We start from the raw sequence: 12390 nt of genomic DNA on the forward strand, positions 1-12390 counted from the left end.
CACTCTCTCTCTCTCTCTCTCTCTGACTGGCAGAAACAGTGCAAGGAGGGAGAGAGAGAGAGAGAGAGAGAGAGAGAGCGAGAGAGAGAGAGATGCTGCGGACAGGAGGAGGGAGAAGGAGGGAGGGAGGAGGAGCGGTGCTGATGCTGCAGCCGAGCCGACACCTGGTATAGCATCTATATGCTCGGCGCCCCGGCATTTTGCGCTCTCTGCTGGATCATGTGAGAAGCTTGACATGCAGTCTGTCCATAGACTGGAACGAGGAGTCTGGGTTTTTGGAAACCTCGTTTTATTTACAGGAGTGATGCATGACACATAAACTGATATTTAACAAAAAGTGAAACAAAGTAAAAACAATTTAGGGATTTTTAACCAGGAGTGAATGTCTACAATTTAGCCTAAATGTTGACACTGGTATTAAAAGTTTCTGTATGACTATTAATATGTTTTTTATACATTATATAATTTTTTCAGCCCATCGTCATCACTGTCCCTGGGTCTGGTTTTATTCTGTCTGATTTTATTATTGTATTATTGTATAAGTAAGTACATTGTGAGCAATGTACAATCCAGAGTCAAATTAGTTGTTTGTATACACATACCTGGCAATAAAAGCTGATTCTGATTCTGGTTCGGATCGGTTCTTATTCTACCAGCAGATGGCACCAAAGTAATGACATTTTAAATTCCACACACTGACTTTTAATGTGAAATATGTGACAAAGAAGTCCAATATCAGTCTTTCATCAGTTTCATTTTAACAGAAACCCGGAGGCCCTTTTGTGCAGGCCTATTGCATCAAGTTACAGGTGTATAAAACACAGTAGCCCACTGTGCATCTGAATACAATCACACTACAAAATCTTAAACTTTGAGCTCACTTACTAACTTCTTCTGGTGCTTTCAGCCCCATCTCACGATCTTCCTGAACGGATGCAGTTATTTCAGTTGCCATTGAAATAGCTCTGTTGTCATCACCTAAGCTACAGTAAATAGAGTGTTGCAAATACACAACTTCCTAGTCTATCAATACACTGACCACAACCACCATCTTCATGACAACTGAGCAAACTTAATCTGTTTAAGAAGTGAGCTGCAGTTGAAAGCTCCATAAAAAGCCAGCAACTGGACCTTGCGTTTTTGTAAAGCCAAGGATGAGCGTTCATGCTCATACAATTGCACATTTAGTTAACAACCACATGGACAGGACAATGAAGTCATGTTCTTAAAAAGGTGTACTTTTCTGCGTAACCACAGCAAGAGGAAAACGATGCTCGTCTTCAGTTGACTGAGGTGAAACTGAATCACAGTGATGAATAACAAAAGGAGAAATCATTGATGATGAGTGACAGTGTTCTTGTGCTTTGTCAACATTTACACATAGTTTTTAAGCCAACCAAGAAAAAGGTAAGCAAAATGCCACAGAAAGAAAAGTTCTGAGGAAGTGATGTAATAACAGCAAAATTACATAAACATGAAGCAGCTGGTCATCAACAGTGGTGATGGATTTGAAACATCAAAAGCCAAGGTAAGGTGAGTATATAGCAGCGTCAAAGGAGAAAGAAAGAAGCAATTTTTAAATCTATTTATATGTGTACATACATAGTATTTCAGTATTTTATTGCAGAAGTAAACACTGAGGTTTGGCATGACATGAAGGAATAACAAGTACTTAATATGCCAGAAGATAGATTTTCAAATTCACATGAATCCCTTTGTACTGATTCAACAGAAAATCAAATATACCTTTCATGAGGAATAAAAAAAACAAATAATTGACAACAATATAACACAGATCTTTTGAATTGTTGTTATATTTCTATACTGTGCATAGATACATTTCTTTGAAACAAATACAATTATGGGCAATGAGATTTTTCATGTGCGTTTACTGATCAGTGAAACTGCAAGTTTGTGAATGTGTTTATAAAGAATGATCAAACAAGTAGATATTGCTGAATTTAAGTATAATTGCTGCTTAGTGTAACAATTCAACTCGGTTACTAACAAATTACCAAAACCCCTGGAAAAGTCATGTTGATAAAAATTATACTTAGTAGTAGTAACATGATCAATCACACAGATTAATATCATACTTTTACTGTGAAAGACTGCATTACTGTCAGTCCACTATGACCCCAATGAAACTGTTTCTGCCTCAGTGATGCCAGTGTCCCATATTTCTAGTTTTATGACTTTTATCACTTTTTGTTAATAAGGCATGGTTGAAGACATGACAAATGAAGGTCATGGCAGTGATTTTGCCAACCCTGAGGATTAAGTTTCAGTTGCACTGACAACGTAAACACAATATAAGGAACACAATGCTAGACACAAACAGGGCAACATAATATTTCTCCAATTTACAAATAATTTACTGCAAGAAATATAAACAATATCTATATACACACAATCTTGATTACACGTTTCTCCGCCTACTTTGTTGTAAAGGACTCCCAAAACCCCAATGAATGTACATAGGTCTGCGTTGAAAACCTTTTGTTATAAGGGAACTACACCGATTACACACCAAAGCCTGGTCTGTACAGGTGAGTACTACTGTATAAAAAGTCATTTGAGTCAGCTGAAGACTTTTTAGAGTTTGAAAATAAAATAAAAAAGGGGGGTATAAGTTAGAAATATAGTAAGCTTACCAGACCTCTGTAGCCTACTCCTCATCTCTGCTTCATAGTAGCAGCTCGAGGCTACATTAGTTGCCCTAGCATAACACACCCAAAACTCCAATTAAACAGTCAATAGTTGCATTGCATTGTGGAAAAATGCAAGTGCCAGGATTTGACAGGGAAGAAGAATGCTTAAGTCAAATAAAATATCTCTGGTTCTGCTGCATCGATTTTTAGTTTAAATGTCTGACAATGTAATGGGACTGCAATCCCAAATTGTCAGGGTACTCTGTATATGAAAAGAGAAAATTTATCTAAAATCATTAGATATTTTAATGACAACAAAACAAATGATGGACATAAATGTCCATGTAGGGAAGCTTCACATGATCAAACTAAATGTTACAAGCTACAGATGTAAAAAGAGAAAACAGCCCACACTGTGAAAATCCACAATACATGACATTAACTGACATACAGCAACTTGCAGCATCTTCACCTGATGTTCAACATGTATCAGGATTCAAATATTAGATTTAATATATTTACCAACGGTGTTAAATATGCCAAATAAGATTGTATCTATACAACTTCCATTATTATTGTGAAGAGGATGTAAAATCAGGCATCTGTTAACAAACTATTACTATCACATGGTTTGACTAACACATTCCTGGTAGGCTTTCTGCATTCATTTTCTTGGAATCTCTCTATCTGTGAGTAAGGAACTGTCAAAGAGGATTATTGTTTAATGTCTTGTTACAGCAGTTTCACCATTATCATTTGGAGCCAGATCTATGGTTCATAACTGCTTCTTGTTAAGATATATGCATGGCATACCATACTGGATAACCACAAAATGCCAGGCTTTCCTTATAGAGGTAAAAGAGCCTGGTACATCAGATGGTATCTATGCAATCTTTTGGGCTTAAAATTGGACTCAAGGAAATTGTGAGCTATAGCTCCCTGCTGGGCCAGATGTGCAGCCATTGGGCCGACCACCCTTTTCTGCTAGTGAACAAGGGTAATTATATCATCGACAAGCCAAGTGTGTTGCAGAGTATTTCTGCTGTAAGCACTCACTTGTCAGGGAGGACTGTTAAAGCAGCATTTCAACATCAGCTACATAAAAGTTGGTTGGTTTAAGCGAATGTAGCTATTGGTACCAATCTGTATTTAATACTGTGTTATCGAATTTTCAAAATTATGTAGATATATAGAGTAGTTATTATGTTTAAACATAAAAAAGACAAAAAAATGTATAACTATTGAACTTTCTGGCACTGAGATAAAAGCCGATACCACATGTGCACATAGTCCTACTGCCAGCAACGTAACCCAGACACTCTTCAAAAGTAGTAACTACGGCCCACCATAAAGACAAACAAATATGGTCGGCCCATCATGAACAGAAACAAATATGGTCTCCCAGTATCTCTGAACCTCCCTGAAACAGTGACATGTTTCGTGTCCCCAACATGAGCCCTACCCCTCAAACAGCCAAGTGATAACGAGCAGTTCAAGCTCAAGGCCAAGCAAAAAGGGGTAACAAGCTTATTACAAAATACTGAAATAATAGAACATGTCAATTATGGCTTCAGAAATGATGTTGTTCTACCCAGCAGTGAAGGAAGAAAGTCACAGATTTGTGAATTTGAGGTCACAGTTATTTATCATTACTTTTCCCAAAGGGAGTACTGCCATTATGGGACTGGAAATTGTCCAGTGAAAAATACTCTATAAAATACTGTATGCTGCATGTTCTACTGCTTACTACAAATCTCCATCATCCTCTTCCCTTGCATTGATCCCATAGTGCAGGAAGGCCTCCTTTTCTGGTGATATGGCCTCCGAATTGTGGTCACGCTTAAAGCCGTTCATCTCTGTGTCTGGAGATGAGCGGGCCATAGCAGCCTCAGTGCTGTGATGAATGCCATAGCAGAAGTAGATAACTAAACCTGAAAAAGCAGAGCAAAATCCAACATCATTGTTTGTGTAATATATTCACTGAAATTAAATTATGTTTTGGATTTTTTTTTAAAACCCCCAGTCTGTTGTGTCAGCTCATGGCAGCAGACAGGAAGCTTCCTTGAGTTATACCTACCAATTTAGTTGGCTTTTTTGTCAAACTTGTATTTGGCAGGAGGTCGCGAGATGCGCCCTGAATTGTTTTGGACCGGTCACAAAGTACTTAAATGTCACTTCCTCTGTCCCCTGTGTGGCGCTAGACAACACTCGCTAATTATATGTTGTTCAGCAGTAGGTGAAGTGTGGAACATTGAAAATACCATATAAATCAAATGATTTTTGTCAGAAACAGCTTACTTGCTGTTACCAGCGGGTGGCACTATGAAATTGAGTGAACATTTTCATGTAGATTTGTTTAGGACAGGACTGTTATCAACCATGTAAGGTTTGGTACAAATCTGAGCATGTACACTGAAGTTATAATAACTTCCTTTTTTTATGGCGAACCGCTGATGTTTGATGCCACACCACGGACATGCACATCGATGAAAACTCACAGATCAGATAGCACAACCTTTCATTGTATTATATATATATTGTACATTCAAATCAAAATAGCTGCCTTCCTGTCTGTTTTCAGGTATGGCTCCAAGAGGCTTGTTTGTGCATCTGTGGATGATACATTTACCATAAAAGTTTAGTGCATCTTGGTGATTCAGTGCACGGGGGCTGCATCATTGAAGGGACACTTCCTGATGCCAGCAGGTGGCGCTATGAGGTTGACTGAATTTTGACCTGCAGACGTGTTCAGGGCATGGCCCTTATTAAATGTGTTAAATTCGGTAGAGATATGAGCATGTACAGCGAAGTTACAACAACTTCCTGTGTCATGGTGAAGCATAGAACTTTGACGCCACGTCAACGACAAGCCGTTATCCAAAAACTCGCAAGATTCACAACATAGCATCATCAATGTCTTAAGGCTCGTCTGAGACTGTTTTGAAGCAGGTGTGGCAAAGGAAGTGTCAGTGAAACCTGACACTTCCTGTTGCCAGCAGGTGGTGCTATGACATTGAGTGTTTGTTGGCATATGGATGTGTTCAGGGCAAGACTGTCATCCTACATTTAAGTTTGGTGCAGATGTGAGCATGTACACTGAAGTTATAACAACTTCCTGTTTCATGGCGAATCATCTATTTTGGATGCCACGCCATGGACACGCCCATTGAGAAAAACTCAAAGATAGCACAACTTTTCATCGTCAATGCCTTTAGAAGGCACAGTAGAAATTTGAAGTCCATCAGATTAATTCTCTAGGAGGAGTTTGTTAAGTACGCACCCTGTAAACGGTGAAAAATGGGTTAAAATTGCACATTCAATTCAAAATGGCTGACTTCATGTTGCGTTTAAGGAATGGGTTCTTGAGGCTTTTTTGTGTGTCTTGATATGACACATATCCCCACAAAATTTTGTGCCTGTATGTTGAACATGGTGCGGGGGCAAATTTTGTCCAATTTTGTAGGTGGCACTATAGAGCCATTTGTCCACGTATTTGTTCGCCACACCTGACATGTGTGTAAAGTTTGGATATTTTTTGGGGACATTTAGGCTGTCAAAAGTGCGATTCATTTGGAAGGCATGATGGGACTGTGACGTGGCTGCGCCACAGCGGCTGGAGGTCGGGAGACGCACCCTGAATTGTTGCGACAATTGTAGATTGGTCACGAAGTTTTTAAACATCACTTTCTGTGTCCACTGGGTGGCGCACCCGCTAATTATATGTTGTTCAGCAGTGGGTGATGTGTGGACCAAGCTGTGAAAATGGCATGTAAATTAAAAGATTTTTGTCAGAAACAGCTTACTTGCTGTTACCAGTGGGTGGCGGTATAACATTGAGTGAATATTTTCTAGATGTGTTCAGGGCGAGACTGGTGGCCACACAAAACATTGACACTTTGGGCCCAATTTGGACATTTTCACTTAGGGGTGTACTCAGTTTTGTTACCAGAGGTTTAGACATTAATGGCTGTGTGATGTGTTATTTTGAGGGGACAGCAAATTTACACTGTAATACAAGCTGTACACTCACAACTTTACATTGTAGCAAAGTATGATTTCTTCAGTGTTGTCACATGAAAAGATGTTGTGGTGGCAGCCTGGTTGAATGTGCGTGTCCTGGTTATTTCTCCTTTTTTTTGTCTGTGATTCTGTTTTTTCCCTGTTTTTTTCTCTGTTCTCTGCCTGCCTCCCTGTGTCTCCTCCCCCGTGTGTGCTCTCTCTCTCTCTCCCTCCGCTCCTGAGCCAGCCAACAATCCGGACCTGCACCTTGTCAGCCACCTCCTCTGCCTGCCGCACCTGCCAGCAATCAGCCTCATCTCTGACAGTACTTCTACCCCGGTTCTCCACTCCCTTGCTGCTTGATCGTCGTTGCTCCAAATCCGGTGCCACTTGATCACTTGAACGCTTGTAAAACCCGCGTGATCTCTGTTACCCTGTTCTTGGTTTTCCCTGAGTAACTAACCCTGTTTGTCTTTCTGTCTCTCCACAGGTTCACTCACCCTCGTCCTCTGTCAAGTCAGCTGGGCTCGCTCACCTGCCCTCTCCCCTAGGACTACCCCCACGGCATCCTCCCAGTTCTCCCGTGCCTTCTCTCTTCCTCGGCCCCCAGTGTCCCCCGGCTCTCTGGTCTGAGTCTCCTCGGTTCCCCCGTGCCTGGGTTTCCCCGGCATCCACCTCTCCCTCTACTCCAGTCCCTCAACCCCTTCTTTCCCCTAATAAAACCCATTAATCTTGAGCGTTGCATTTGGGTCCAATCTGTCCATAACCATAACATACAGTATAGTAAGAAAGTCCAACCTCTGATATTTGAGAATCAGCTTTAAGTTACAAGAAACTATTGTAAACCTTTTAAAAAATCACAATAGTTTACTTATTACTTACTCAAAACTCAAAGTCAGATTATTTGCCGGATGTACGTTTCAACATTTCCTGCCTGCAACTGTGCTACCACAAAATTATGACATACTATGGCTGACTGAACAGTCTCTTTAGACTGCCTATTTCAAGCTGCTAATGCAAGCGAAGTGCCAGTTGTGTGTAATAAGTCTGCAAATCTGCAGTGAAGTGTATGAGCATGAAAAACAAGCATCCTTTAGTCAGAGACGCCAAAGTGAAAGGTGTCAAACTCCTGGAAAGACAATTATGACAGAAATGGAGACAACCTACCTATAGCCATCCATATAGAAAATCGTATCCAAGTGCCTCTGTCCAGCTGCATCATCAGGTAAACATTGACAAACATGCTGATCACTGGAATGAAGGGTAGCAGTGGAACCTAGAGCCAAAAATCATAGAGAGGAAATGAGGCATCCTGTGTTAAGTGTAAAGGCCAGAGGTAGTGTTGAAAAAAACAAACTACTCCAAAATTACTGCTGTTAATCTTTACTATCCTACATAGATTGAGTTTCTGGAATCAAACCTTGAAGGAAAGTTTTGTCTTGCTCTCAGGCTGTCTCCAGATGATAAAAGTGAGGATGAGACACACCATGAAGATGACACTAAGGGCTATGATGTTCCACATAGCAGCGCCTCCCTGCACTGCCAGTACACTGAACATCAGAATCAACGCCCCTGCAGAAGTACATAAAGATGGGTTACATATAAAAGAAAAAAAACAACATGAAGTGTATGGATTCAGGCCACTACGAGCCTACAGAACAGCTTCAGTGCTCCTTGCCAAGTCTGTGAAACTCTAAGGAGGGATGAACACAGATCCTCCACAAGATATTCCAGACAGTTTTGTGGCTGCCAGCTGCAGCACTCTCTCTCTCTCAATACAAAGTTGTTTTCCCCATTTGTCACTTTAACCCCAAAACATGGGAAAATAGGGTCCATGTTAAAATATACAAAAAAGGTTTTTTAAAAAGTTTTCCTTTAACTCTAAGGTCTCTGGATTCAAAGCAAATTAAGATTGTCCGTTTCTTTACCCTAGCACTAAGACAATCACTCACCCATTTTATTTCTATTTATTGTATTTCTTCACTGTCTTAAGGTGGGCCTATCACCTACCCATGACAGAGGCACAGATGTTGACGGCGAAACCAGATAGTGTGGATGGCTCAGGGTTGTGTGGGAACAAGAGGGCCGTGAAGCTGAACCTCTCCTCCATACCAGGCAGCATTCCCAGACTGGGTACACTGATGCCATCACTCAGCTCCACCTCCTCCTGGGTATTGGCCATCTGATACACCAAGCTGGGCTGCTCAGGCTGGTACCTGACACAATTAAACATACACACACTAAGCTATTTTACCATTGTGACTTTACTCTGTCACATCACTTAAAATTGTTGCTAAGGACAGCAGTAAAGCAATGATAAGGTGCCTATATTGTCAGGATTTGGTTTTGTGTTCTGTATTCTGAAAGCTTTATTTGATCTTATCATGTTTGGGGTTTTGTAGCTTCATTTAGTCTTTTGTTCATTCGCATGTGTAAGTTTCTTAGTATCTGTCTTGTCTCTTATCTTAGTTCGTAGTCCTGCGTTTTCGTTCTTAGTCTTGTGCTTTAGTTCATGTTTAGTGTTTTTCCTGGTCTGTGTCTTAGTCCTTAGTCTTATGTCTCCATGTTTAGTGTAGTCCTGTCTCCTGTTTGGTCTGGTCTCTGTGTATGCCCTGATTTTGCAGTCTTTCCATGTTTTGTAATTTACTTTGGTAGATCTGTCCTTGTGTGTTCCCGAGTACTTTACTTCCTTTTTTATTTTGTAATCCTGCCTGGTGTTCTTGTCTAGCTTTGTTCCTGTTGTTGATTACCTGATGTGTTTCAGCTGTGCCTCCCTCCCTGCTCGTTTGCCTGTGTATACAGTATATTGTCCTCAGTGGTGTTCAGTGTTTGTGACGTCCTCGTCTGTGCTGAGTGTTATGGCCTGTCCCTGTGTTTTTTTGGATTATTTTGTGGATTGTACCTGTTCTTGGATTCTTCCCTTTGGATTATGTTTTGTTTGGAGTTACCTTTTGTTTGAACATTCGCCACTGAGCTCCCAGTGTAAGCCTACTTTACTTGGTTAATAGATTTTTGTTGGACTGCAATTCCCTCACCTGTTTGCATTTGGATCCACTCCTCTGTTTCCTTCCGCTGCACTCAACTACCCCTGACACATATAGCGACACAAGTGCACAATGAACCTGCTTATGAGTTGATGTCAATCATACTGTAGCATTGGCTGCAGCCACATTTTTATCAACAGCAGTTTAAGCCAGTCATAATTTGCCTGGTAGTAAAAAAAATAATGAGGTATGAAACTACTTTCAAAATTAATGCAGAGCTGAAATTCACTGGGCGCTAAAAAGAGAAAAATCTGCAGCAAAGAGGTGATCAAACAGTCCAGTGTATCTGCCTCAAGCTGGCTCAACATGAAAATTACTCTGCTTACCCGTGTGATTTCCACCTCGCCTTCAAGCATGGACTTTTGACAACTCATGAAAAAGTTTGGACAGATGCAAACCCTGTGTCCCTGGTTAAACTCTATACGCCTAAGTGCCCCCACTGACCTGAGCACCAGGACACAGGCAGCCACTAATGTGTAGGCCAGCAGAGTCCCTATTGACATCAGGTCCACCAGGTCCTTCAGGTCAAAAAGAAATGCCATGATAGCTTTAAAGACAAAGAAAGAGATAAGACAGTTGGAAACATAAGAATACCTTTGTACATTTGTTCCTAAAATAGAGGGGACGATAGTGTGTTTTCGAGATGGTCTTCTGGTTTTGCATAAACATGTCGGAGGTTTAAATGTATAGGTCTTTGTGTTGTATTTATAAATATGTTTAGCTATGCTAGTTAGCTAACATGCAAAACTAACATGATTAACATGGTAAACATTATATCTGCATGAGCATGTTAGGATGCTGATATAATCATTTAGTTCAATGTACCGCTGTGTACTACAGCCTCATGTTTCCTTATCCCTTCCTTATTTTTACATTCCCTATTCATCTTACCAGACATAACCCCGGCGGTCACAGTGGATGTTATGGGGGATTTCCTCTTGCTGACGCGGGCTAGGAAGGAGAAGAGCAGGCCATCCCGAGCCATGGCAAAGATGATACGAGGAAGGGGGAACATGGAACCCAAGAGACTGGGGTGACGTGGGGAGGAAAACATCGCATTGGGATGACAGTTGTGGGTGTAGGGCAGGGAAAAGAAGAATTGAAAGAGGTCAGTTGGGGAGAAAGGGGAAGAATTAGCGAAAGGAGATGAATATGGTTGGCAAGATAGGAGTTGTGGATTTGGGGCAGGAGAGCGTGCAACAGGGTACCAGACTGGCTGCACTGTAGAGCAGCAGGGGTATGAGACTGGACCAAGTACATTCTGATGCCAACATGCAAACTTACTCCTCCTTATATAGCAAATATGGTGATCCATGTGCTGTTAATGTCAAACTCTGGTTACTTCAGCATGCAGTTTAGTTTCGGTCAAGTTCTAGCCACTGACCGATGTTAGAAGTATGTCTAAGTATAACCTGGACTGCCTCAACCAACTACAAAGACCCCATGTCATGTAAGACAGGATTATAGACAGTTAGTGAAGCAATTCTCATGCTGGAGTGCTGATTTCTGGCAGGTTTCTTTAAATCAAAGTTAAAACAAAATCTGCAATTGGTAGGCCAGACCAACCCTGGCACAGCTCAGCCAGGCAGCAAAAAAAAACAAACAAAACCTCAGTGATTATGGATGCTGTTTTGAAGCATGTATGCATGCGTGTTAGTGTCTCACCTGCCACTATGCCAGAGATGAGGGTTGCAATTAGCGGTGTTTTGGTGCGGGGGCTGATCTCGGCCATAAACTTGAAAAGCAGCCCATCATCTGCCATAGCCCAGATCACGCGGGGCATAGGGAACATAGCACCCAACAGGCTACCAGGGGGGAAGACCAGGATATACAGTGAGGAAAATAAGTATTTGAACAGCCTGCTATTTTGCAAGTTCTCCCACTTAGAAATCATGGAGGTGTCTGAAATTGTCGTCGTAGGTGCATGTCCACTGTGAGAGACATAATCTAAAAACAAAAATCCAGAAATCACAATGTATGATTTTTTAACTTTATTATTTATTTGTATGATACAGCTGCAAAAAAATAAGTATTTGAACACCTGTCTATCAGCTAGAATTCTGACTCTCAAAGACCTGTTAGTCTGCCTTCAAAATGTCCACCTCCAATCCATTTATTATCCTAAATTAGATGCACCTGTTTGAGGTTGTTAGCTGCATAAAGACACCTGTCCACCCCATACAATCAGTAAGAATCCAACTACTAACATGGCCAAGACCAAAGAGCTGTCCAAAGACACTAGAGACAAAATTGTACACCTCCACAAGGCTGGAAAGGGCTACGGGGAAATTGCCAAGCAGCTTGGTGAAAAAAGGTCCACTGTTGGAGCAATCATTAGAAAATGGAAGAAGCTAAACATGACTGTCAATCTCCCTCGGACTGGAGCTCCATGCAAGATCTCACCTCGTGGGGTCTCAATGATCCTAAGAAAGGTGAGAAATCAGCCCAGAACTACACGGGAGGAGCTGGTCAATGACCTGAAAAGAGCTGGGACCACCGTTTCCAAGGTTACTGTTGGTAATACACTAAGACGTCATGGTTTGAAATCACGCATGGCACGGAAGGTTCCCCTGCTTAAACCAGCACATGTCAAGGCCTGTCTTCAGTTTGCCAATGACCATTTGGATGATCCAGTGGAGTCATGGGAGAAAGTCATGTGGTCAGATGAGACCGAAATAGAACTTTTTGGTCATAAT

At 41.3% G+C, this 12390-nt stretch overlaps 1 protein-coding gene across 2 annotated transcripts in view; it reads right to left on the minus strand.

Moving 5' to 3' along the window:
* Positions 1-367: 367 nt before the first annotated feature.
* The window catches only part of slc7a1a (solute carrier family 7 member 1a), a 26621-nt gene continuing 14598 nt past the window's right edge, over positions 368-12390 (minus strand). The window contains exons 8-13 of one of the 2 annotated variants that reach the window (XM_046040556.1): positions 10586-10722; positions 10139-10241; positions 8661-8866; positions 8071-8222; positions 7818-7926; positions 368-4582 (exon numbers count right to left, since the gene is read on the minus strand). In XM_046040556.1, the coding sequence (XP_045896512.1) occupies positions 4398-4582; positions 7818-7926; positions 8071-8222; positions 8661-8866; positions 10139-10241; positions 10586-10722 (892 nt within the window). In that variant the 3' untranslated portion in view covers positions 368-4397. Of the gene's footprint in view, positions 4583-7817; positions 7927-8070; positions 8223-8660; positions 8867-10138; positions 10242-10585; positions 10723-11359; positions 11500-12390 lie in introns of both variants that reach the window. The other variant, XM_046040557.1, reaches the window with a different exon arrangement.

Source organism: Micropterus dolomieu, linkage group LG23, assembly GCF_021292245.1.
Source record: "Micropterus dolomieu isolate WLL.071019.BEF.003 ecotype Adirondacks linkage group LG23, ASM2129224v1, whole genome shotgun sequence".
Taxonomy (NCBI): domain Eukaryota; kingdom Metazoa; phylum Chordata; class Actinopteri; order Centrarchiformes; family Centrarchidae; genus Micropterus; species Micropterus dolomieu.